This window comes from Salvelinus sp. IW2-2015, linkage group LG28 (assembly GCF_002910315.2).
Source record: "Salvelinus sp. IW2-2015 linkage group LG28, ASM291031v2, whole genome shotgun sequence".
Taxonomy (NCBI): domain Eukaryota; kingdom Metazoa; phylum Chordata; class Actinopteri; order Salmoniformes; family Salmonidae; genus Salvelinus; species Salvelinus sp. IW2-2015.
This window is the reverse complement of record NC_036868.1, coordinates 7,530,697-7,558,602: the sequence shown is the minus strand read 5'-3', so window position 1 is coordinate 7,558,602 and position 27,906 is coordinate 7,530,697. Positions and strand designations below refer to the sequence as shown.

Sequence of the window (27,906 nt, the reverse complement as noted above, 5' to 3'; positions counted from 1 at the left end):
GAATAGGTGTGTTGAACTATGCCCATTAAGTGTTTCGTTTTAGCTGGAAGATATGCTGCTCTTTTCTATAAAACCTCAGCAGCAGTTGAGAATGTGCCTAAAATATGCTGTATTCATTTGGGTGGTAAGTTAAAGTGAAGTTATTGAATTTATGTGAAATTGAACATTTTCATTAATCAAAACCATGTTAAATAAATAAACTTTATTTTCAAAACCAAAATATGTACAATATAGGCTACACAACGTATATTTCTTAACCATGTTGTCACTTATTCACAACCATCCAAAACCAAAATCAACCAACCAAAAATCTAAGCAGTCAAGAAATGTGTACTTGGTAAAATCCTTAATTTCTATAAACGTAAGACCTTGAATCATACCTAAAATGGAACATCTGTGGCTTATTTTTTCATTTAACTGACCAGCTTGAAGTCAATGCCATATATAATACAGTAAAATGCACTTTCTGCCACGTGACAGAGTAAAGGTCACTTTAATTGTTGTTCCAATCTTTATTTCCAAACACTCACAGATTATGTTGAAGTAGAAAAGCATACGTAACTTTAGTACAAATTTTGTACAAGCAGCACAGGCTGCAATGCTCCATAAAAGCATTAGGAGGTCATTCACATTCTGTTATTTACAGCTAAAATTGGTTAATTACTTGATTAAATATATGATTGCAGAAGTGTTTAACTCCTCATATGGTATAACCTTGCTAGGGCATATTAAGAGTTGTGACGTTGAGATGGGATATTGCCCAGGATCAATATGGTAGATTAGATTCAACACAAAAAAGGAAGAAAAATAAATCCAGTGCATTGAAATCTGCTAAATCAACAGACATATCAAAACAGTTTATACAAGTTGTATTCATTTTGGCTGTGGGGCGATAATACATTGTATATTTAAGCCTGTGTGGATTTTACCTCATGGATATTCAGATCCTTACTGACCACAGCACAAAAACACATTTCAGTTGGAGTTCTAGTTGACTGTGTTCATTAGTTCCAAGTCCATTAATTACAGGCATCACATTCAGATCTGCTTCCACTCATTCATCAAATGGGCCATTCAAGTCTTGACCTTGAAATGTCTGAGAGTATAAGGAGCCTAGTAAATGAAATCTTCATCGAATTAAAAAAAACATTCAGAAGTCAGTTTGCCATCTTCTCCTTCTTCTTAAAAAGCTTCATCAGTTGGGAAAATCGCTTTGCAATCTAAAGATTAAAAATAAACAGAACTGACATCAATGCGCAGCATTAACTACTAGTACCTTATATCAAATACATAAAATGTCATTATCAAAAAGAAACTCCAGTGGCATAATGGCCACGGCCTCCGGTGCACATGTACTGCTGCAGCATGTGTTCGAATCCGGCCCACTGCTATTTCAGCACACTCTCTCCTCTATCTCTATCAAATAAACATGCAAAGAGACTTTCAAAATATATTTTTAAAAATAAACTTCAAACACTGTAAAGACAAAAAATGCTCTATGAATATAAAGAATTGGGTTACAATTCAAAAGGGCTCATATAAAAGCTTTTGTAATTACATTAACGGTTATTTAATATTTGTAAATGCATTATAAACCATTAACAAATGGGTTATAAAAAATTGGTCAAAATAGTGCCATAGCCTGTCAGTGTTTGCCAAGTAGTGAGACTATTTACCTCGAGGTATTAACCATTTATAAATGCACTTACAAACGCAGAAAAATATTGAACCCTTATGCATCATCATGCAACCTTATTCTCAAATGGATGCACAGTTAAACAATAGTTATTTTCTCACTTTTTGGTGTGATACATTGTTGTTCTGTCCCAGYAACAGAAATGTTTGGTTTTCACAKCAATGGTCAACTCCCATGTGTCTTGCCCCACATTTGAAACCATGATGATGCATTGGTACACTTATCTATTCCAGGAATGAAGGCCTCGTCTGAACATCTCAAGCCATATTATTGGTTCGCTGGTTTCGGAGAACTGCCTGATTTTGTGAGATCTGCCCGTCTGTGAAACACACTTGAAATAAAGACAACCTGSAACATGCCCAGAATGTGTTGACACTGACGTTACAGTGCGTCGTGAAGAATCAGGATAGATGTGGCTATGAGACGTGTGCAAAACCCAGACGGAAAAGATTGCGCGAAATAAAACTGTTCACAAGATAAAAATGACGACAGAGAGGATAAATTCTCTATGCAATTTGTTTCACTTTTGGATACAGAAGTTCTGCTGYATGATTTAGCAAGCTGCRCAGCTAGCAAAGTAGCTAGCTATCGTGCTAGCACATCTGTCCTAGCTAACTAGGAAATGTTAGCTAGTTAGCATTGGGTAAAACTTTCTGCTAGACGATTTAGCACAAGATATTTGGCATAATATAGTTAGCTAGCTAAGTAAGTCACGCTTGCTGGAAAGTTAGCTTCGCTATAGCAGGCAAACTGTAGCTGCTACCTAGCTAACATCAACAGGGCAGAATTTCCCTGGAATTAGTTTAGCTAGCGTTTTTGGATTAACACGCTAGTTAGCGAGTTGTCTCTAGCTAGGTAGATGGTAAATTAGCTAGCTTGCATCCTTTGTCAGCACACCAATTGTAAAGCTGCAATATGCAATTTTTGGGGAGATTTACAAACTCCCCAGGCTGGTCCGTGTTACAAACTCACTCTGCTCATTGTCCCAAACATCCTCTGCTYCCACACCAAGTACGCGCATTCGGAATATGAAAAGGATGGTTAGCCAAATTTTCCCCACAATGGTTTAATGAATATGTACCTCTTCTAAAATACTKCCGAAAAGTTCCAATCCACCATTGAAAGCAGGTCTAAGAGGCAGTAGATCTGTTWTATGTGAGGTCATTTTATGCTTCCTGTTCTTAAGTTTCATTTTCGCGTCTTTTACTTTCGGTTTTGTACACCAACTTCAAAACAGCTGAAAATGTATTTTGGTTTTTGAAAATATATTTCACAGCGGTTCAGATGGTACAATGATTCTCTACACTATACATACATTGCATGTTTTGTCACAAACTGATATTAGGCAAACTATTAGAATTTTAGCAACTAGGAAATGGCGTTGTGATTTCTGCAWATTGCACTTAAGACTAATTTACTATTAGCTAGTGTATTAGCAAAACTTTTGATAACCCCTTTAATCTGGTAGTTAGATATTAGTGTTAGCAAGTAATGTTAAACACTAGCTAGCTATTATTATATATATTTTTTAAATATATACAAATCAGGGGGTAGATCAGCTTTAAATTACAGATAGATTGTGGCTTCCATCAATGTAATAGTGTGCATCATTTCCAATCCCCCATATATGTTTTTGGTAAACATTATTATTACATATTTTTTTAATAGATGTTCCTTTATTATTTTCCCCTAACGCTACCACCCCACCCTTAACTGGAGTAAACTAATGGAAAACACTTAGGCTTCTACTTCCAGCTTATATATACATTTCACAGACACAGTATATTTTACAAAAGTTATCTTTTGTTTGTTTTTAGTCCCATCCTTCAGCTCCACTGAACCCCTTCCATCGATCAATGAACACCATCCAGTTTTAATTTCTAGTTTCCATATATTTTTTAYTTGTGCTGTTTCACAAAAGTTCTGAACCTTTCTATTCTCATAGATTCTACATACTGTAAATTAAAGATATTTTTTTGCTAAAAGTATTATWAAATTAATTGACTATGACTTTTTAAAARCACCCAGCAGTGCTATTTGCAGAGTTAGCTCCAGGTAAAAGTTGCAATTCTTCAGCGGTTCCTGAAACCGCAACCAAAAACAAGATGGCGCCGACAGAGATGATCGCTTCCGAATCCTTAGGAAACTATGCAGTATTTTGTTATGTATTATTTCTTACATTGTTACCCCAGGAAATCTTAAGTCTTATTACATACAGCCGGGAAGAACTATTGGATATAAGAGCGYCGTCAACTTACCAACATTACGACAAGGAATACGACTTTCTCGAAGCGGATCCTGTGTTTGCACCACCACCCAGGATAATGGATCTAATCCCAGAAGCCGACCCAAAACAATGGCAACGCAGAAGGGGCAGCCTCCTGGTCAGGCTCCGTAGACGTGCACGTCGCTCACCGCTGCCGAGTATACTACTCGCCAATCTCCAGTCTCTTGACAACAAGGTAGATGGAATTCGAGCAAGGGTTGCCTTCCAGAGAGACAGAGATTGTAACATTCTCTGTTTCACAGAAACATGGCTCTCAGGATATGTTGTCGAAATCGGTTCAGCCACCGGGCTTCTCCATGCATCGTGCCAACAGAGATAAACTCCTCTCTGGGAGGAGGAAGGGCAGGAGTGTATGCTTCATGATGTAATCATAAAAACATACAGGAACTCAAGTCCTTCTACTCACCCGACCTAGAATTCCTTACATATTACCTCCCAAAGAGAATTCTCATCAGTTATCGTCACAGCTGTGTACATTCCCCCTCAGACACCAAGACGGCCCTTCCTGGAACTTCACTGGACTCTATGTAAACTGGAAACCATATATCCTGAGGCTGCATTTATTGTAGCTGTGGATTTTAACAAAGCAAATTTGAGAACAAGGATACCTAAATTCTATAAGCATATTGATTGCACTACGCGCGGGTGTAAAACACTCGATCACTGCTACTTTAACTTCCTCAATGCATACAAAGCCCTCCCCCGCCCTCCCTTCGGCAAATCCGACGACGACGCTATCTTGCTCCTATAGGCAGAAACTCAAACAGGATGTGACTAGAACCATTCAACGCTGGTCTGACCAATCGGAATCCACGCTTCAAGATTGTTTTGATCACGCGGACTGGGATATGTTCCGGTCAGCCTCAGATAACAACATCGATCTATCCGCTGACTCATTGAGTGAGTTTACAAAGAAGTGCATTTGAGATGTTGTACCCACTGACTATTAAAACCTATCCTAACCAGAAACTGTGGATTGATGGCGGCATTCGCGCAAAACTGAAAGCGCAAACCACCGCATTTAACCTTGGAAAGAGGTCTGGGAATATYGCTGAATATTAACAGTGTAGTTATTCCCTCCGCAAGGCAATCAAACAAGAGAAATGCCAGTACAGGGACAAAGTGGAGTCGGAATTCAACGGCTCAGACARGAGACGAATGTGGCAGGGTCTACAGGAAATCACAGACTAAATCAAAAACAGCCACGTCATGGACAACGACGTCACACTTCCAGACAAACTAAACACCTTCTTTGCCCGCTTTCAGGATAATACAGCGCCACCATCACGCCTCAAACTCAATCTTCAAGTTTGCAAATGACCAAACAGTAGTGGGCATGATTACCAACAACAACGAGACAGCCTACAGGGAGGATGGGAGGACACTCGGAGTGTGGTGTCAGGAAAACAACCTCACTCAACTTCAACAAAACAAAGGAAATGATCGAGGACTTCAGGAAACAGAAGAGGGAGCACCCCCCTATCCACATCGAAGGGACAGCAGTGGAGAAGGTGGAAAGTWTTAAATTCCTTGGCGTACACATCACAGACAAACTGAAATGGTCCACCCACACAGACAGTGTGGTGYAGAAGGCYCAACAGCGTCTCTTCAACCTCAGGGGGKTGAAGAAATTGGGCTTGTCACCCAAAACCCTGACAAACTTTTACAGATGCACAATCGAGAGTATACTGTCGGGCTGTATTACAGCCTGGTACCGCAACTGCACCGCCATCAACCGCAAGGCTCTCCAGAAGGTGATGCGGTCTGCACAACACAACACATCACCGGGGGCAAACTACCTGCCCTCCATGACACCTACAGCACTCAATGTCACAGGAAGGCCAACAAGATCATCAAGATCAGACGGCGAGGTCAGTACAGGTGCATCAAAGCTGGGACCTTAGAGACTGAAAAACAGCTTCTCTCTCAAGGCCATCAGACTACTAAACAGCAATCACTAAATCAGAGAGGCTGCTGTCTACATTGAGACCCAATCACTGGTCACTATAATAAATAGATCACTAGTCACTTTAAACAATGCCACTTAAATGTTTACATATCTTCCATTATTCATATCATATGTACAGTTGAAGTCGGAAGTTTACATACACCTTAGCCAAATACATTTAAACTCAGTTTTTCACAATTCCTGACATTTAATCCAAGTAAAATTCCCTGTCTTAGGTCAGTTAGGATCACCACTTTATTTTAAGAATGTGAAATGTCAGAATAATAGTGGAGAGAATTATTTATTTCAGCTTTTATTTCTTTCATCACATTCTCAGTGGGTCGGAAGTTCACATACACTCAATTAGTATTTGGTAGCATTGCCTTTAAATTGTTTAACTAGAGTCAAACGTTTCGGGTAGCCTTCCACAAGCTTCCCACAATAAGTTGGGTGAATGTTGGACCATTCCTCCTGACAGAGCTGGTTTAAGGTTTGTAGGCCACCTTGCTCACACACACCTTTTTCAGTTCTACCCACAAATGTTCCATAGGATTGTACCAAAACAAAATGATTTAATGAGTGTCTCTTTGCAGCAAAATCTGCAGAGCTGGGATGGTTGTATCCCCCATATAACATTATATTGGTTGCAAGAATTTTGTATAATAATTTAAATAGAAAAACAAAGTTCTGAATCCAGTGTCGTTTTGTGTATTAGTTCATCGAATCAGTACATCGAAAATCTCTTCCCAAATACTTTGCAATCTATATGGCACAGCTGTCAATTTCTTGGTCCTTTCATGAAACTGGTATACTTTTTATTCATCAAAATRTTCTTTAACCAATTGTGGTCGTTAATGTAGGGCCGACAGACAAGTTCCTTACGTTCTCCCCCTTCCACTTGCCTCTTCCATTTTTGCAGTAATTAAACAGATATGAAAATAGCAATATTTTGGAGATGTCATTTTCAAATAACCGAAGTGAGAGGTTGTAATCTGAATAAAGGGAAAAAGGCCATTCTTGAACATGGGGTGAGACATTCTTACTAATCTGCGAGAGAACCAGTTTGGATTTAAGTATAAKATTTGAAGCCTTTAGTGAGAGGTCTAATGCTTTAATATTTAATCATTTCTGCCCTRCGAGTCCATATTCATTATATAACTAGGTCTGTTTAAATTTTGTCTGGCTTGCCTTTCCAAATAAAATTGAATATWTTTTGCTCAGATAGTAAAAAACAACAACAAATTGCTAGGTGTAGGCAAGGCCATAAGCAAATAGGTAAACTGGGATATGACTAAAGAGTTAAATCAGGGTGATTTTCCCACAAATAGACAGGTATTTTCATTTCCACAGTAGCAAGACCATATCTATTTTTGSTAACTTTAAATTAAAAGMMATGGGAGTGAGATCATTGAATACTGAGTACGCCCACATATTTTCATACTATGTTATACATTTTTTTACCACCTGTTTCAGGAAGTTACATATATATGACCTTCCACCCCCACCTGGGATATGGAAGCCTGATGAAACGTGAATAAATATCATCTGGAAGCAGGAGCAACAGTGTGCGGCATTTTGCTTTCTGTTTTCCATGAGTTTGCCTACAACTCCAGCACCTGTGGAAAGTACCTGGATGTGCGCATGTTCTTCAGCTMTTGTACACTTCACCGTCAGACCATTTTATTGGTAAACTACCCGGTAATGTAAAAGTTGTATTCTTTCGTGATCCAATATGTAATATAGTACATTTTTTGTAATTTCGTTATAATCCAGAGAGGTTAGAAAAAGTATCTAGATCCTCTATGAGGCTGTGGAGAYATACAACTTGTGGATTTAAACGAAAACATGAATCATCYGGGTACAATGACACCTTTGTTTTTAGACCCTTGATATTCTTGTTGGATCTGACTTTAATAGCTAACATTTCGATGGCCATAATAAATAGATATGGCGATAGTGGACAACCTTAATTTAATCCTATTGACAGTTTAATACTTTCTGAGAAGTAGACATTACTTACTATTTTACACCTAGGGTTACCATCCATCCATCCATACACAACCGTTCAAAAGTTTGGGGTCTTTGTTTTTGAAAGAAAAGCAAATTATTTTGCCCATTAAAATAACATCAAATTGATCAAAAATACAGTGTAGACATTGTTAATGTTGTAAWTGACTATTGTAGCTGGAAACGGCAGATTTTTTATGGAATATTTACATAGGCCCATTATCAGCAACCATCACTCCTGTGTTCCAATGGCACGTTGTGTTAGCTAGTCCAAGTTTATAATTTTAAAAGGCTAATTGATCATTAGAAAWCCCTTTTGCAATTATGTTAYCACAGCTGAAAACTGTTGTTCTGATTAAAGAAGCAATAKRAAAAACTGTCCTTCTTTAGACTTGTTGAGCATCTGGAGCATCAGCATGTGTGAGTTCGATTACAGGCTCAAAATGGCCAGAAACAAAGACCTTTCTTCTGAAACTCATCAATCTATTATTGTTCTGAGAAATTAAGGCTATTCCATGCGAGAAATTGCCAAGAAACTGAAGATCTCGTACAACGCTGTGTACTACTCCCTTCACACACACACACATACCTTTAACCCATTGTATAAGAGACTCTCCAAAATGTAAATATTCCAGGCATTTATATATAAATGCCAACCGTACTTTTTCAAAAGCCTTTTCAAAGTCAGCTATGAATTCCAGGCCTGGTCTCCCATATTTTTCATAGTGTTCTATTTTTTCCAGTACTTGTCTTATATTATCTCCAATGTATCGTCCATGTAAAAAAAAACTGTCTGATTAGGATGAAAAATATTCGACAATAGCTTTTTAGTTCTATGTGCTATACATTTTGTTAGAATTTGTGTGTAAGAGGCCTCCAATTTGTTTAATGGACTGGATCTTTATATTTACCACTTGGGTCCTGATTCAGTAATAATGAAATAAGAACCTGTTGAGTATCTGATAATCTACKATTTTTATAGGAATGGTTAAAACATTCTAATAACGGTCATCTGAGTCCATCAAAAAAGGTACGGTATAACTCATGCCATCCAGGTATGCCATCCAGCCCTGGAGTTTTCCCGGACTTAAAGGCTTTAATTGCATCAAGGAGTTCCTCCTCTGTAATTTGGCCTTCACATGAGTATTTCTGTACAGCTGTTAATTTTACATTATTAATAGGAAAAAAATCCTAACAATTAACTTCGGTTAGTGGAGATGGAGGAGACAAATGAAAATATATGGTTAAGCTACTTTGCTTCCTCTTTCAAAATATTGTTTGGTGAATCATGGGTGACTCCGTAATTTGTAGCAAGTTTCAGTACATTTCTATGTTGAAGATTACAAAATTATTTGGGGCATTTTTCCCCATATGCCATACAGTTCGCTTTATTTGTATAATATATTACACATGATCTTCTTGAAAGTTATTGCCATCTGTACTGTTAGTCCCTCTAGTTCCTTTGTTAATATGAATTATTTTGACCTAAATTGCTTTTGTTTTAAAGCTGAGTATTGAATTGCATGGCCTCTATTATTATTTTCAGCTAGCAGTGGATAACATAACTAGCTAAGCCTAAATGGTATAAATCATGATAATGATAATAGAGTTGTGTAGCTAGAGTGCTAAAATGTCAAAATTCCTCCTCTCCAACACAAATGAACAGAAGAAGACACAGAAGGGGACCATGAGACCCTAGGTTGTATTTTAAATAGTTAACTGTTATCAAGTTCTATTCTGACTTGTAGTGTTAAAAAGGGGAGAAAAAAAAGATATCCCCTTTTAATCCGAATTAGCTAGGCTACTCACTATACCAACGATAGGCTACCACCGTCTTGAGTCACTGCAATAATAATTGTTTTCCTAATGTCTCCTTCCATTAAATTACATTTTGTTCTTACTATACTGAACAAGAATATAACATGCAACAATTTCAAAGATTTTGCTGAGTTACAGTTCATATAAGGAAATCAGTCAACTTAAATAKATGTATTAGGCCTTAATCATTTATAGATGATTTGAGAGTTCACTCAGAGCTTAGCCATACTTACAGGCAGTATTGGGTACTCATCACTACATACACGAGAAGATTCAACACTTTGTTAAACATGTTCAGTCAATGAATGGTGGGTATGAAGACCAAAACACTCAACATTGTGAGAGGATACCTCCTCCAATGTTCCACCAACCAAAGGTATTACGGTTACCATTTCACACTAGAGCGTTCAACATACTTGGACTATCACAGAGAAGTGGTAAGTGTGTTGATATCATCTGTTAAATGGCAATATGTTAGAAATTATGATTGAATGATGTCCTGGATGTAAATTTGACATGGGCATCTGGGTTTCAAAGGTGGGTCAAGACAAATCCTGAAAACCAACCTCTTCTGTTCCTGAGACAGAGCACCAATGCATCACACTCAAAAGTGAGGAAATAACTATTGTTCAACTATGCAACTATTGAAAATAACGTTGCATGATGATGCATAAGGCTTAATCTTATAAGCATTTGTAAGTGCATTTATAAATGGTTAATAGCTGGAGGTAAATATTTGTTCACTAATTGGCAAACACTGACCAGTTAGTTATTGCACTATTTTGACCAATGTGATACTGTTTATTAACTGCTTATAATGCATTTACAAATTATTCAATAATTGTTAATAGCGTGATTATAACCCCTTTATAAACCCTTTACAATAAGGTTCCATTTGTAAAGGGTTACCCAGAATTGACATCAATGCTCAGCATTAACTACTAGTATATTATATCAAAAACATAGAATGCCATTACTATCTAAAGTAAATTAGTAAAGACATACCTGAGCGGGTGTCTTGTTCAATTTCTCTGAAAGGGCAGAGAAAGTATCTGGAGAGGAACCTTTCATCTTCAGTGCGAGGAGAATATCTCGATCTTCATCCCTTCAAGAAAAACAATTATTTTAGTGGCAATCATGACACTTGACACAGAGACTCTCCAACAGCTAACATACAAATGGCACATAACAAAAAGGCATGTATTTAAAGACCAACTCACCTTGTCCACGTCACCATCACTTCACCCTTTTTTACGATGATATTCTTGGCAGACAGGCTGTTGGGTGAAGGGGTAGATTGGGGTGGAGTAATGACTTCACTTCTCTCTCTCTTGGAGCTTCCAGTCCCCTTTCCTTTGGGACTTTTTGAGGACTTCTTTTTATGCATGCTCCTCTCTGGGATCACCTCCTTTTTAACCCGCTTTGCTTTAGTTTCCACATGGTGCTTTGTGCGCTTTTTCCCGGTCTTACCCTTGCTGTGGTCTCTCTCTGGTGTGTCTTCTATGATGGTGAGGCATGGCGAAGATAGCGCAGATGTTGTTTCGGTGATTGTGGAAAGGCTGGAAAGGTAGAAAGGAGGACTCGCCTCTGAAAAAGGGGATTTTGAAGGAGTTTTTTCTGGGGGCTGATCTTCGTCTTTTCCATGTTTTTCTTCTCCTGGTTGTGTTTGAGGGCTCTCAGCACCCCCAGGATTGATGTCTGCACTTGTGGGGCTGATGCCTGGGTTGGTAGAAATTACTTCTGGGCTTGTGAAGTTGACACATGGGTAGGCACAGTTATTTTCTGGGTTGGTGGCATTATTTCCTGGGTAGGTAGAGTTGACACTGCCTGGGCTTGAAGAGTTTACTCCTTGGCTTGAGTTGATTCCTAGGTTGGTGGAGTTGACCACTGGGTTGGTGGAGTTGATGTCTGGGCTTAAAGAATTCACTACTAGGCTTGATGAATTAATTCCTAAGCTTGTGGAGTTGACACTGCCTGGGCTTGAGAAGTTATTTCCTTGGTAGGTAGAGTTGACACTGCCTGGGCTTGAGGAGTTATTTCCTTGGTAGGTAGAGTTGACACTGCCTGGGCTTGAGGAGTTATTTCCTTGGTAGGTAGAGTTGACACTGCCTGGGCTTGAGGAGTTGACCCCCGAGTTGGTGGAGTTGACCCCCGAGTTGGTGGAGTTGACCCCCGAGTTGGTGGAGTTGACCCCCGAGTTGGTGGAGTTTGTGTTTGCATGCCGTATCCTCACAATGAAATGATCATTTGACTTCTCCATCACTACTGCCTGCATGGGCAAGTGAGGCTTGAAGTGAAACAGGGGGTTAACAGGAGCCTCCCTAGTCCTGCCACCACCGCTTGACGCACCGCTGGAGTTGTCTGTGTCCAGGGCAAGGTGAATGTCCTGCTCTGTAGCGTCTTCCCCATCCATAAGAGCATCCTCACTGAAGTGTGCACTGATGACACTGTCTGGAACAGACATGGGCTCCCCGCTGGCTGGGTGCAAAAAGCTGAGGTGATTGTCAGACTTGAGAGGTGAGGGAATTGTGAGAGACTCAGACAGATCTTCTGCCAAGATGGAATATGATCTATGCGAGAACACACTGGACTGTGGTGTCATTCTGCTTTCTGGTAGGCCGGAGGGCACCTCTAACATGCAACTCTCATCCAACAAAGATGGATTTAATGGAATTTGTACTTTTGAATTTGGAGAGGAAAACTTGATAGGTGAAATAGCTGACCATGTGGCAATGAGTTTAGAGGGAGTACCAACTTTACTTGGGGTACCAACGCCTAGGAAACGCTCTCTTTCTTTCAGAGGAGTACCAAGGGACCAGCCATGATTGTCCCCAGCTGAGACACTCGTTTCTAGCAGATCAGATCCTTGTAAGAGACACTTGAAGATCTCTCCCATCTGAGAGTCCGTTACCAGGTTGAACGTTAGGCTGGAGGCTTGCTGTTCTGTGAGGATTTCAAAGTCAGGCTTGTCATGGAGTGAGCCATTTTGAGACAGCCGGCGAACACAGGTTGCTGTTTTCTCAGCAGATGAAGAGCTGTTTGATGGTAAGATCTCTACCACGTGTTGCAAAGGAGGTTGGATAACAGGAGGATCTGAGGTTTGAGTCACAGATTCCATATCCTCTTCGAAGGACATTTTAATATTTTTGCCTCTCCCAAGACCTGTTTTGCAAGGGGGGACAGTCCGAGACCTGGTTCTTTTCATGCTGGTTTCAACACACTCAGTGAATTCCTTTTGCAGTCTTTTTGGTGCAGAAGATCTGGTTATGGTCACTCCCTGCTGCATTTTAAGTTCAGCGGCCACAGATGGCTTGAGGGACTTCACAGGCAGCTTGGGGGACTTCACTGGCAGCTTGGGGGACTTCACTGGCAGCTTGGGGGACTTCACTGGCAGCTTGGGGGACTTCACTGGCAGCTTGGGGGACTTCACTGGCAGCTTGGGTACCCCATTTCCAGAGAGACTCCTGTCTCTTTTTTCTGCTCCTGCCGACTGACTTCCGTTTGAGGATTTGCAAACACTTCTCAGTGCAGTCTGAATCTCCTTGAATAAGAAGTCTAACTGCACATTCACAAATTCCCACAGCTTCGACTTCATATTAAGTGGTTCCTGGTCAAAGATGCGGTTGACAATGCCATTATTTGATAACTTACTCAAAACAGAAATGATGATGTTCTTCAGTTTAACTTTGAGGTAATCTTCTTGGCTGCATAGTTTAGTAAAGCTTACACTATCAACAAAGTCTGTAAAAGAGGGAAAAAAGGACATGTCCATAACACCGCAGAAGGTTTTCTTAGGGAATGTTGAATGAAGCTTCATGTACTTTTTTCTGCACTCATAGCGAATCTTTGCAAGCATGGCCATAACCTCCTCCACGGTAGACAAGGCAGCTTTGGGTAACGGAGGTTGAACAGTTTTGTAGCGGGTTTTGTTTGATGTGGGGCTTCCAAATGGTGAAGTCAAGGTTTTACTTCTGAGTTRAAAATTCTGTTGTGAAACTGAACTATTTTCTTTGGCCGGCTTCTTTGAAAGTCTAGGGGATGACTTGAGAGTTGGTTGATTTTTATTAGTTCTTGTGGGCKTAACCGTCATGGCTGGAGAACTTGGCATGACTGGAGTTTCTTCCTCTTCACTTTCACTAACAATTTCACCTTCTTCCAGTTCCTCAAGGCTGGAAGGATGGACAGATGTCTCATCCACATCTCGTTGTGCAGCATGTGTGACGGAGCAGCCAGGATTGTTGTTCTCCTGATTCACTTCCAACTTCTTTGAATTGGAATCTCCAGTAGCACTGGGAAACTCTGGTCAAATACAATACATTGATTAGCTAATTAAAAGCATACCATGTCTACACAGTACAGTCAGTTTCATCGAGTTAAAGCAGTTGATTAGCATGTGTATACCTATTAAACCCACTCAAATCTAAGTTTAGACATGTTTAACATGTACTGCCCTAATTGTTATAAGTGGATATAAAATGAAAGATTAATCTCTCATGTGAAGTTCAATCGTATCCACAGAGATCAAATGTGGACTTAGGCTTTTGCTCTTGCCAACCAGTACACATCTGATTTAACTAATCATAGACTTCAAATCATGATGTTAAATCAGGTGTGTTATTGCTTGGTTAGAACCACACCAGCCCTCTTAAGAAGCCTCGCAACAAAGACCACCAACACACACAATTCAATGAATTATCTGAAAGCCGATTCACATTTGCTGTACTGCTATTCTTGTTAATTAGTTTGACTTGTCTTCCTAAAGCCTACTGAAGACATTTGAAAAGTCCATCTTCGTGTTTAAAATAAGTCCAGGTGGTGGACCAACAAACAGAATTACCTATGAATGAATTACAAACAATATGACAATACCCCACCTAAAAGTGAGTGATGAGTCATCTCCTTGTCCCTCATTTGTTTGCATTTTTGTCCACCACTTGTAGGTGTTATCTCTCTGATATCACTCAACCCTGATCTTGTTCTTCTCTCCCTGCATCAACAACTACCTGTCCACTCCAAACTCTTGGAGTATAAAGGTCTCTAATTGTTTGTAATCTTGGTAAAGGCAACATGATGAACCCATAATATTGCATAACTGTAGTTTGTGTGTTTTAATTAACTTAAATCAATCCCCAAAAATTATAAGAAAAAATACTTAAAGTCATTATATCACAGGGGAGAACAGATTTGATACACTGCCAATTTTGCAGGTTTTCCTACTTACAAAGCATGTAGAGGTCTGGCATTTTATCATAGGTACACTTCAACTGTGAGAGACGGAATCTAAAACAAAAATCCAGAAAATTACATTGTATGATTTTTAAGTAATTCATTTGCATTTTATTGCATGACGTAATTATTTGATCACCTACCAACCAGTAAAGAATTCCGCTCTCACAGACCTGTTAGTTTTTCTTTAAGAAGCCCTCCTGTTCTCCATCATTACCTGTATTAACTGCACCTGTTTGAACTCGTTACCAGTATAAAAGACACCTGTCCACACACTCAATCAAACAGACTCCAACCTCTCCACAATGGCCATGACCAAGAAGCGTTGTATAGGACATCAGGATAGAATGTGAGACCGCAACACTAGGGGATGCTACGGACAATAGGCAAGCAGCTTGGTGAGAAGGCACACAAACGTTGCGCAATTATTAGAAAATGGAAGAAGTTCAAGATGACGGTCAACACCCTCGGTCTGGGCTCCATGCAAGATCTCACCTCTGGGGCATCAATGATCATGAGGAAAGTGAGGGATCAGCCAGCAGAACTAACACGCGAGACCTGGTCCATGACCTGAAGAGAGTGACCAACAGTCTCAAAGAAAAACGTTAGGAACACACTACGGCCAGATTCATGGATTAAAATCCTGCAACGCACGCAAGGTCCCCCTGCTCAAGCCAGCGCGATGTCCAGGCCCGTCTGAGTTGCCAATGACCATCTGGATGATCCAGAGGAGGAATGGGAGAAGGTATTGGTCTGATGAGACAAAAATAGAGCTTTTGTCTAAACTCCACTCACCGTGTTTGGAGGAAGAAGAGAAGGATGAGTACAACCCCAAAACACCATCCCAACCGGAAGCATGGAGGTGGAAACATCATTCTTTGGGATGCTTTTCTGCAAAGGGACAAGGACGACTGCACTGTATTGAGGAGAGATGGATGGGTCATTATCCGCGAGATCTTGGCCAACAACCTCCTCTCCTCAGTAAGAGCATTAAGATGGGAGTCCGGCTGGGTCTTCCAGCATGACAACGACCCAAAAACACACAGCCAGGGCAACTAAGAGTGGCTCCGTAAGAGCATCTCAAGGTCCTGGAGTGGCCTAGCCAGTCTCCAGACCTGAACCCAATAAAAATCTTTGGAGGGAGCTGAAAGTCCGTAGGAGCCAGCCGACAGCCCCGAAACCTGAAGGATCTGATGATGATCCTGTGGAGAGGAGTGGGCAAAATCCCTGCTGCAGTGTTGCAAACCTAGTAAACTACAGGAAAGTATATCTCCTTATGCAACAAAGTTCTCTACCAACTAATAAGTTTCTGCTTTCTGATGTATCAAATACTTATGTCATGCAATAAAATGCAAATAATTACTTAAAAATCATAAATGTGATTTTCTATTTTTGTTTTAGATTCCGTCTCTCATAGTTGAAGGTACCATGAATAAAAAATATACAGACCTCACATGCTTTAAGTAGGAAAACCTGCAAAATCGGCGTGTACAAATACTTGTTCTCCCCACTGTATATATAGCCTGTCTTTTTACTGTTGTTTTATCTTCTTTATTTACCTATTGTGTCACCTAATACAGGCTCTAACCAATAGTGCAGAAAGGTAAGTAAGCATTTCACTGTAAGGTCTACACCCCTGTATTCGCGCAATACAAAATAAACTTTGATTTGATGTGGACTGTCATTTCTATTTGCTTATTAGATTTATTGCATAATATGAACTGGCTTACACAAATAGCTACCTCTGATATACACCAGGACCTTGTCAAAACACCAGATTGCTCAATCCATAGAAGGTCAAAATAAAGAAAAAACGTTGAATTAGTAGGTGTGTCCACATATTTTGACTGGTACTGTGTGTGTGTGTGTGTGTGTGTGTGTGTGTGTGTATGTGTGTGTGTGTGTGTGTGTGTCATGTACGGTTGAAGTCGGAAGTTTACATACACCGTAGCCAAATACATTTAAACTCAGTTTTTCACAATTCCTGACATTTAATCCTAGTAAACATTCCCTGTCTTAGGCCAGTTAGAATCACTACTTTATTTTAAGAATGTGAAATGTCAGAAAAATAGTAGAGAATGATTTATTTCAGCTTTTATTTCTTTCATCACATTCCCAAATCGGTCAGAAGATTACATACACTAAGTTGACTGTGCCTTTAAACCGCTTGGAAAATTCCAGAAAATTATGTAATTGCTTTAGAAGCTTCTGATAGGCTAATTGACATCATTTGAGTCAATTGGAGGTGTACCTGTGGGTGTATTTCAAGGCCTACCTTCAAACTCAGTGCCTCTTTGCTTGACATCATGGGAAAATCAAAAGAAATCAGCTAAGACCGCTGAAAAGAAAATTGTGGACCTCCACAAGTCTGGTTCATCCTTGGGAGCAATTTCCAAACGCCTTAAGTTCATCTCTACAAACAATAGTACACAAGTATAAACACCATGGGACCACGCAGGCGTCATACCGCCCAGGAAGGAGACGTGTTCTGTCTCCAAGAGATGAAKGTACWTTGGTGCGAAAAGTSCAAATCAATCCCAGAACAACAGCAAAGGACCTTGTGAAGATGCTGGAGGAAACAGGTACAAAAGTATCTATATCCACAGTAAAACGAGTCCTGTGTCGACATAACCTGAAAGGCCGCTCTGCAAGGAAGAAGCCACTGCTCCAAAACCGCCATAAATAAGCCAGACTACGGTTTGCAACTGCACATGGGGACAAAGATCATACTTTTTGAAGAAATGTCCTCTGGTCTGATGAAACAAAAATAGAACCGTTTGGCCATAATGACCATCGTTATGTTTGGAGGATAAAGGGGGAGGCTTGCAAGCCGAAGAACACCATCCCAAACGTGAAGCACGGGGGTGGCAGCATCATGTTGTGGGGGTGCTTTGCTGCAGGAAGGACTGGTGCACTTCACAAAATAGATGGCATCATGAGGGAGGAAAATGATGTGGATATATTGAAGCAACATCTCAAGACATCAGTCAGGAAGTCAAAGCTTGGTCGCAAATGGGTCTTCCAAATGGACAATGACCCAAAGCATACTTCCAAAGTTGTGCAAAATGGCTTAAGGACAACAAAGTCAAGGTATTGGAGTGGCCATCACAAAGGCCTAACCTCAATCATATTGAAAATTTMTGGGCAGAACTGAAAAAGCGTGTGCGAGCAAGGAGGCCTACAAACCTGACTCCGTTACACCAGCTCTGTCAGGAGGAATGGGCCAAAATTCACCCAATTTATTGTGGGAAGCTTGTGGAAGGCTACCCGAAACGTTTGACCCAAGTTGAACAATTTAAAGGCAATGCTACCAAATACTAATTGAGTGTATGTGAACTTCCGACCCACTGGGAATGTGATGAAAGAAATAAAGGCTGAAATAAATCATGCTCTCTACTATTATTCTGACATTTCACATTCTTAAAATAAAGTGGTGATTCTAACTGACCTAAGACAGGGAATGTTTACTAGGATTAAATGTCAGGAATTGTGAAAAACTGAGTTTAAATGTATTTGGCTAAGGTGTATGTAAACTTCCGACWTCAACTGTATGTATGTGCTACTGCTCGACAAAGAAATATATAATAATAATCTCTGTCGACCAACAACCTTTCGACCAAACAATCGACTAGTCGAATAATTGGGGTCAGCCATAACCCAAACTCACCATTACACTATTGTCTTTCTAAATTAAAATCAACCTCTTCACCCTCCTTATCATTCAGTTAAGCCTAATTTCAATTAAATTGTGAAGTGCACAATTATCGCCCATTCAWCTATTTGTCATTCGGTGAGGAGAGAGACGCATTAGCACCTGGCTGGGTACCAACATCCTACAGAACATTTTCTTGGAATAGGTGTGAAAGAAAAACAACTAAAAAAGGCTCTAAATACTTCTCTGTTTGTGATTTCAAAATTCAGACAAATGAGCACTATTATTTTTTGGGGCAGATTGTTTTTAGTTACAAAAACAAACGTCAGTGGCCGTTGGGCAATGGCGGTTCTGGTGTTAATAGTTACGCTTACCCTACCTAACAACTAATGTTCCCTCAAATTTTTTCYGCAGCGAGTAAATTTCAGGTCTGCTGAGTGCAAACTTGTGAAAATTCTGTGCAACTTCCGCCACACGTTTACTGTGAAGACTGAAGCTGTACCCGCTTTAARTTACTGTTTTAACAGTGGTCAAGTAGGCTACTGTGGTTATCTGATCAGAGTGGCCTACCATAAACTATGGAGAAAAAGCCTCACATAACATTTTAACATGGAAATAGTGGTTCTGTCATTCAGCCTACAGTAGCAGCCAATGTGTTATATTCAATGTAGGACTACATTCCATGAGACTTTTGAAAAAAACATGCAGGGCTTGACATTAACCAGTTTATCCACTGGTCCTTGAGACAAGGAGGTGACTGAACATTTTGTTGTGTTGTTTGATGCAAGAAACCACTTTACAATTTTTRTACATTATTATTCCGCTAATAACTCACTGTATAGCAAAGAATATGAACAAATGTGCACACGTGGCCACATGCAGCTCTCGCTTTGATCTCAAAATAAGCGCACAATAATTGCGCCCGCTCATGCTGTAAAATAGTCCAGTTCAAAGTGAATGGCACAACTCCATATATGGCAATGGTTTATTTGCATATAGGCCTACTGGAGCTCTGATTGGTTATGGCGCAGCGGTCTGTGTAGACTAGAGTATGGGCCTGAGTCGTGCAATAGAATCCTACTCTGATGTGCTCTGCCTAAAACAAAATCTCTTGCATAGTTAGTTTTGCATACTAAGTCTTGCATAGTTTCTGTTTCGGTATGTTGCATTGAAAGTGGCTAATACTGCGTTGATTAGGTCACAATTCCCACAGTAAAGAGAAACATTGATACTGTTACCTAACGGGGAAAACTCAATAAAAGTTGAGGGAAGTTCAATCTRGTGCTTCTCTGCACAGGCTGATATTTKTTCTGCTCTGCAGTCCCGGGGGAGCTGTGCACAGCTTTGAGGGAACATTGCTAACAACGACATACTTTTGCATCTTCTTAACATTTAGTCTAGAACAGAAATTGTTCAACTAAACCAAACCAAGTGATGCTTACCTTTGCAAAGACTCTTGACGTAAGCAGGTTTGCTGTGACATGGCAGCTGCTGGCTATTCATCTTCAGGCGGACTGGGCTTGTGAGTGGGCTTATGGCATGTGGAATGACTTTTAGATTACTCAGTGTGAGCATCATCGAGTCCTCATCATGGGCCATCGGAATGGAGCTAGAGGGCTCAACATTCTCCTCTTCATTCTCTGTGTAGCTTGGCTCAGAATTGAGGTACTTCTTCYGTGTCTCTGCCAAACCACTGTTGTGCTGTTCAGAAGGTGCAACCTCTCCTGTGGTGCTGCTCACCTTAGACACCCCAATACTGCTCAACGGGGAACTTTGTTCCACAAGAGTTCTCTCCTTCTCACACTCCACAGGTATCTCTGTGACATCAGTAATGACCTCAGACGTGATGCAGATATCTACCTCCATGCTAATCGTACTGGACACAGCATCCTTGGAAACATCTTGCCCCTCTGTCACATCTTTCTCCAGACTAGAATTAGAAATAATGGAAGCAGGCAGTTGTTGAAGGCCCTCAGGTTGGACAAGGGGTGATAATTGCAGAGATTCTGATTGTTTTCCTGGACTACCTTCAAAAGCAGGATGTCCCACACAGACAGCAGTAGGTGGATCTTGTGTCACAGTTTCAACAGCTTGGCTTTTACAGACCAAAGCACTGGGAGTTTCACTGTTGGACTTGTCAGTAATAATAACCAGTGAATCTCCAGTTGAATGTTCAGGGGGAAGTCCATTAGCAGATAGGCCAGTGTCGGTATTTGAATTGTTTCCACAATTCTCAGTGACAGTAGTAGTAGTCGCWGAGACAGCAGCAGCAGTCAAATCCTTAGATGTGCCAGTTTTGCTTTCTGAGGCACATTTTTCAAGTCTGCTCTTCAGTGGAGTTTTCAAAACAATGTCACAGTCTGGAGCTGAAACACAATCCTTCCTGAGAGGTTCTGGTGTGGTGGGTTTAGTCCTCTGACCCTCTATGGCCACGGGCAGCTCAGGCCTTCCTTCGGAGCCATCTTGGACAGTACTGTCTTCTACTTCTAACTGGCACTTATGTCGCTCTTTGGCTACTGTGGCTTCAGACAGAGGCTTTTCAGCATCCGGACAAGATTCTCTCTCTGTATGTCTACTCTCCATACTTTCAGGTTCTGGAGGCGTTGAGATTTCTGAAGAGGGCTGTATAACTGGGTTCTCAAAGACCTCATGGGTGTCTACTACACTACTGTTGATTTTGTCTAATAYAAGCAATTCTCCAAGATCAGGTTGTCCACCGTCTTCTGCTGACTGGTCTTCAGGAACCTCATCAGGTGGTGTGCCCTCCTCCTGTTCCTTGACTTCAGCAGACTGTCTTGGTGTTTTAACTGGTGACAGGGTGAGGTTCAGAGTTTCCATGAAACTTAACTTTCTGTTGGGACCTTTTTCCTCTATAGAGCTTTTCTCAGCCACTTTGGCRTCAGGCAGAAGCACTTCCGATTCCCCATGTGTCTTTGGCTCCCTGACTTRACCGTTGAACATGTTCTTGTCCTTACTGACGTCCGCACTGCATCGGTTACGTTCCTTTGTTCTTTTTTCCTCACGCTCCTTTCCTCTCTCTGTACAACTGCTTTTTCTTTCTCCTGACTTGTTTTTTTCTTTTCTAATCTCATCCTCTCTATTTCTCTCTTTTTTCCTTCGATGGTCCCTTGGAGGACTTGTCCCTCCCTTGCGATTAAAATATTCACTGGATCGTTTAGTGAGACTGGCTTGATTTGAATAGGCATGCCTTCTGTTTTTAGAGGAAATGTCTTTAATACTTCTACGCTTATCGTCATCCTTATCAAAGCTAAGCACCTTATCATGCCGACTAGACCCTGTTGATAGAATGTCTGCACTGTCTTTAGACAATCCTTTAGACGTACGGTAAGAGGAAGCAGTGCCATGCAAAATGTCTGAGTGTGGGCTTTTAGACTTATCTGATCTCCTGTGTACCTCAACATCTGAGGGATGAGGGTATCTGKTTCTGTTTGACTTAGAATCATATTTTCCTATATCTTTTTGTGCTCTGTGTGACCGGTTCCTCTCATCTGAATGAGATTCCTTATTTACATCTGGACTGTTTTTATGTCGCTGCTCCTTTGACTCAGACAGCCTGGGACTTTCACCTCTGCCTTCTCTGTGCTTGGTTTGTTTCGGCTTGTCTGACAGGCCTAGTTCACGTGTATGGTGTCTATTCACGGAGTCCTTACTGGAACTACTAACAGAAGAATATGTGCCTTTCACTGGAGCTTCTGAATCGCCTCTAGAGGTGACAGGAAGAGGTGGTCTGAAAACTCTTGCGTCAGATGGGGGTTGGGGGAGGACCACATCTCTGTCTTGACAGAGCAGCTGATGAAGATCCTTTACAACACAACCCTTAGATCCTGGTAGTTGAGTTGGTGGAGGTGGACCCGTATGATTCAGTCTGGTTGGAACTTCTGGTTGGCTTGGTTGATAAGGCCCCGTAGGATTCAGTCTGGTTGGAACTTCTGGTTGGCTTGGTTGATAAGGCCCTCGATTCAGTCTCGTTGGAACTTGATTTTTCAAGCAGTTCATCTGAGATTGATGGTGAGCAGCAGGACCTCTCTCTGGCCTGAAACTAAAAGTTTCAACATAAATTACTCACATGCCTAGATTCACAGAGACCACAGAAATGATCCAATTGACCCCATCTAATGGATACATAGAAAACATGTGTAGACCCCTAAATAACTGTTTATTTGATGTACCCTGCCAACTACGAATTACCACTTCGCAGGTGTATATGAAATATGAAGGGTCAAGACACTTACCTTTGGCTCAACCTATTTATCTCCTTGTCCTTCCGCACAACCTCCATTTTAGCTGTTTTGATGAGCGCACAGATGTTCTTCTTCAGGCGGCTGTTCTCAGTGTTCAGCGTTGTATTCTTCAAAATGACAACAACATCTCAACCACATACAGTAAGTGGTTATACTAACTGCAAGTCGCTCTGGATAAGAGCATCTGCTAAAATCACCAAAATGTAAATAAGAAACAGAGATAACCAATGCAATCATTTGTCAATGTAGCCTTTCCATCACCCACTAGTGCTGAACAATTAGTGCTTTTTGAAGTCGGTTAGGTTTTGGTTCGATTATTAAAAAATTWAATCACGGTTTTCAATTTCCATATATTTTTTCATGCATTGTGGGTTGAATGCWGTAACACAGAATAAAACAATTAATAAAAGTCCAATGATGGTAGTGACTGCCCATTACTGCTTATTAACCATAATTTATTCACATTACTTTGATAAAATATTTCAGTTGTGTATATTACATTTGTTTTAGTTGATTACTTTATTATTTCATTCCAAGTCACCATCTCTATAGAGCTGCTGCCTATGCTGTCTGACAAAATCACTATTTTAGTAGTTCTTCAAAGTAAATAAGGCATCTTTTAATGACTCCTGAATACCAACTATCAATCACTTAGATCAGGGGTGTCAAACATACAGCTGGGGGGGGGGGGGGGTTGAGGGGGTCCAATCCTGCCTGAGGGTGGTTTGATTAAAAATAAAACTCAATATACTTTAAAATGACTAAACCTGAATCGAAACGGAATAAAAATGATAGACTTCTATTCATACAGTTCACTAGACAGTCAGGGAGCTTCGAAAATTCAAATAAAGATGGATAAAGGACTATTTTTTGCCAAATTTGAGGCAAGGAAATAACATTTTCAGTGTGGCCCTCCGGATCTCGTTGAAGACCGAATGCGGCCCCCGGGGCAAAATTAGTTTGACACCTCTGACTTAGATAACAGAATTTCAGGTAGAGAGCAAATGCTCTCTAACCTGCATTCTTCTGTCTCTTCTCTCTCTCAGTGTCTGCCCCACACTAACCTAATGTAGCAGGTGGAAAAGAAACACAGAGACTGGACAAGAAGGCACTCAATGGATTATGGTCATTGTAGTTAATACTGACGTTTTCTGCGCTAAACTACGTAGAATAATGGCCTGTTGGAAACTACAACATCACACAGTTCGGTCTTGATCCGTTTTATCTCTAGAAAAACAATGTGAGCATTGAGCTCACAAACAAACAAAAAAACAACGAAATGGAATTCAAATAATTGAACCATGGTCTGGTCAATTAGTTGTTTATAAACCTTAAAATTACTAACATTTTGGTTAATCGCTCAGCACTATCACCCACAGAGAATAACAAAGGATTTTCAGAAGGAAATACATGTTTTTTTTWMTTTTTTTATCTAATGTTCAAATTCAAGTAAATGTTAATTGATTTATCCTAAATATTTTTTACAAAAATAGATTAAGTACTTTTATGCTCCTTGTATTTCAAGGGGTACTACTAATACATGATTGACACTTTCTATTACAAACCTTTGTTTCAATCTGCTGCAACCGCCTAAGTAACTCTTCAATTTGGCTTTGTGCAGCATTGTATCTTGTCCTCAACTGCAATGAGACATAGGTACTGATGGTTAGTTATTCAGTTCTAACAGGATCTGTCTAGCAGTGATGAACAGCATTCCATTTTAGACAAAGCAAAGAGAAAAAGAAAATGCACACATGAATTGGATAAGGATTACAGTACAAACCTCATTGTAGGAAGAGTCTTTATTCTGTTGTTCCTCTGTTATGATTTCTTCATATAAATCCATAGAGCTCAGATTCTGTGGTGAGAGGAGTGTGCAGTTTCTTTCTGTAATAAGATTACACAAATATGAAGCAGGCCATATTATCAGTTATATTCTCATAGAACATGGATATCTTTTCTACTTCTAAAAATATATATCTGACTCAGACCATCTTGTGAAGAACCAATGTGTATGTTTGAGTGATATTTACCTGCATTTGGATAAATCCTCGGACTTGGACTTTCCAAACCAGAATAAATATCTACAGAATCATCATCGAAAGCTGCCACCGTATCTGTGAGGTAGAAGTTTTGCAAAGATACACAGCTGTAATTGCACTGCTGTAATTTCATCACATGGAATGACATTACTGTAGAAATGCCTTCTATTATTGGATACAGTATGTCAGTGTAATAAGGGATCAACATAACACAGGTTTGTATATTTCTTTGAGTGCATAAATCAGGACTATTGCAGTGCCATACGCGAGAAATAACAGTGCTTTGTGACAGGACAGCAGTACAAGAAGAATACCAAATGATTCATGGCAGAAACTATTTTAGGAAAGTTMTTGCATGTCTTTCAGGACCCACTATCTATGGACGGCAAACACTCTTCACACCACTTTGATACCGAAGTGACTTTTTCGTAGCAGGTTAAGATAATTTACYTGGCAGATTAGGATAATTAACATAGAAGGTTAGGAGACTGAGGTTAAGGTTAGGAAAAGAGTTAGGAGAGCATTTTTGCTAACCCTAACCTGCTACGAAAATCACCTCCTATCAAAGTGGTGTGAAAAGCATGTGTCCCATCTATGGCCAGTGTTAAAGGGAAATATACAGTACCAGAAAAAAGTTTGGACACACCAACTCATTCAACGTTTTGTCTTTATTGTTACTATTTTATKKATTGTAGAATAATAGTGAAGACATCAAAACTATGAAATAACACATGGAATCATGCAGTAACCAAAAAAGTGTATATTTTATATTCTTCAAAGTAGCCACCCTTTGCCTTGATGACAGTTTTGGCACACTCTTGGCATTCTCTCAACCAGCTTCATGAGGTAGTCAGCTGGAATGCATTTCAATTAACAGGTGTAAAAAGTTGATTTGTGGTATTTCTTTCCTTCTTAATGTGTTTGAGCCAATCAGTTGTGTTGAGACACGGTAGGGGTGGTATACAGAAGATAGCCCTATTTGATAAAAGACCAAGTCCATATTATGTCAAGAACAGCTCAAATAAGCAAAGAGAAACAACAGTCCATCATTACTTTAAGAGATGAAGGTCAATCGGGAAAATGTAAAGAACTTTCTTCAAGTGCAGTCGCAAAAACCATTAAGCACTATGATGAAACTGGCTCTCATGAGGACCGCCAGAGTTACCTCTGCTGCGGAGGATAAGTTCAGTAGAGTTAACTGCACCACAGGTTGCAGCCCAAATAAATGCTTCACAGAGTTCAAGTAACAGACACATCTCAACATCAACTGTTCAGAGGAGACTGCGTGAATCAGGCCTTCATGATTGAGTTGTTGCAAAGAAACCACTACTGAAGGACATGAATAAGAAGAAGAGACTTGCTTGGGCCAAGAAACGTTTCTTGGCCCAAGCAAGCAATGTTTCTTGGCCCGTCTTTGTGAGACTAAGAGCAGGTGAACGGATGATCTCTGCATGTGTGGCTCCCACCGTGAAGCATGAAGGAGGAGGTGTGATTGTGCTTTGCTGGTGACACGGTCACGGATTTATTTAGAATTCAAGGCACACTTAACCAGTATGGCTCCCACAGCATTCTGCAGCGATACGCCATCCCATCTGGTTTGCGCTTAGTGGGACAATCATTTGTTTTTCAACAGGACAATGATCCAAAACACACCTCCAGGCTGTGTAAGGGCTATTTGACCAGGGAGAGTGATGGAGTGCTGATGGAGTGCTGCATCAGATGACCTGCCCTCCACAATCACCTGACCTTAACCCAACAGATGGTTTGGGATGAGTTGGACCGCAGAGTGAAGGAAAAGCAGCCAACAAGTGCTCAGCATATGTGGGAACTCCTTCAAGAATGTTGGAAAAGCATTCCAGGTAAAGCTGGTTGAGAGAATGCCAAGAGTGTGCAAAGCTGTCATCAAGGCAAAGGGTGGCTACTTTGTAGAATCTAAAATYTATTTTGATTTGTTAAACACTTTTTTGATTACTACCTGATTACATGTGTTATTTAATAGTMTTGATYTCTTCACTATTATTCTACGATGTAGAAAATAGTAAAAATTTAACTTTTGACTGGTAATGTGTATATGTATAGCATTGTACTCACTACAGTTGTCTTGGCTGAGATCACCATACACTTCGTCCATCAAATCCCCCTCCATTCTCCCGATGCTCAAGCAATGGCTCAGAGATGTACCTGGAAGAAACCATGCATAATTAGCTAGTATGTTTGTGTGTGTGTMGCTAGCTAGTTCATTGCGCAAGCTAAATTAGCTATGTCGGCTCCTTGTACATGCACCATGGGATACAATGGAAAACACAGCCCCAGGCATCAGCACATTTTAGCTAGGTAACAGAAACAAGCCAGTTAGTTTATTTAGRTAGCTAACGTTCGTCTGAAACCTACAAACCTAACTAGCTAGCTACAATCTCAAGACATGGAGGAACATTGAGTCTGAAAATATATTGGAATGTGAATTAAAAAATAAATTAATCCACTCACCATATGAAAATATATTCGAAGAATGTTATTATTATCATCTGTTTACAATCACTGMCGCGCCAACCCAACGACAACCTTTTTCAGGGAGCAGGAAATAACGACATTTTCCCGCGGTCTGTAAAACAGATGCCAGTGGCTCTTCCGGGACTTTCAGACATTCAAAGTAAAATTATCATATCAAATGAAGCAGCCTGTGATTTAGGCCAAAATCATACGAAGCCAAATTAGCTAGATTATTTCAGATAAAACACTTTCTTATCTAAGGAAACCACAGCTTCTGACTTCAAAACGTTTGCAATTTATCTAGCAAGCTGTCTGGTCTAAGCTAGTTCGGGACCCGAGGCGTTTCACTCCGTAAATATTGTGCTGTATGAAAAAAAAAAAAAAAAAGGTGTCATAGGTTATATTTGACTTCAAAAGCATCAACTAACGTATGACTGTCGCTTCCAATRGCGTCATGTAAGCGACATAATTTGGACAT

The 27,906-nt window shown here is 40.3% G+C and overlaps 1 protein-coding gene across 2 annotated transcripts; it reads right to left on the bottom strand.

Moving 5' to 3' along the window:
• Nucleotides 1–187: 187 nt before the first annotated feature.
• On the bottom strand, nt 188–27,809 carry LOC111954008 (CASP8-associated protein 2). Of its 2 annotated transcripts, none has more exons than XM_023973493.2 (10): nt 27,426–27,809; nt 27,030–27,119; nt 24,930–25,013; nt 24,680–24,783; nt 24,462–24,536; nt 22,888–23,003; nt 20,077–22,694; nt 10,977–14,055; nt 10,762–10,861; nt 188–1,220 (listed from the first exon to the last, which is right to left on the bottom strand). In XM_023973493.2, exons 2-10 carry the CDS (start codon nt 27,082–27,084, stop codon nt 1,158–1,160), a joined length of 6,294 nt encoding a protein of 2,097 aa, XP_023829261.1. In that variant the 5' UTR covers nt 27,085–27,119; nt 27,426–27,809; the 3' UTR covers nt 188–1,157. The 2 variants fall into 2 exon arrangements, with proteins under 2 accessions (XP_023829261.1, XP_023829264.1); XM_023973496.2 differs by lacking the exon at nt 188–1,220 and adding an exon at nt 1,231–1,416.
• Nucleotides 27,810–27,906: the final 97 nt, after the last annotated feature.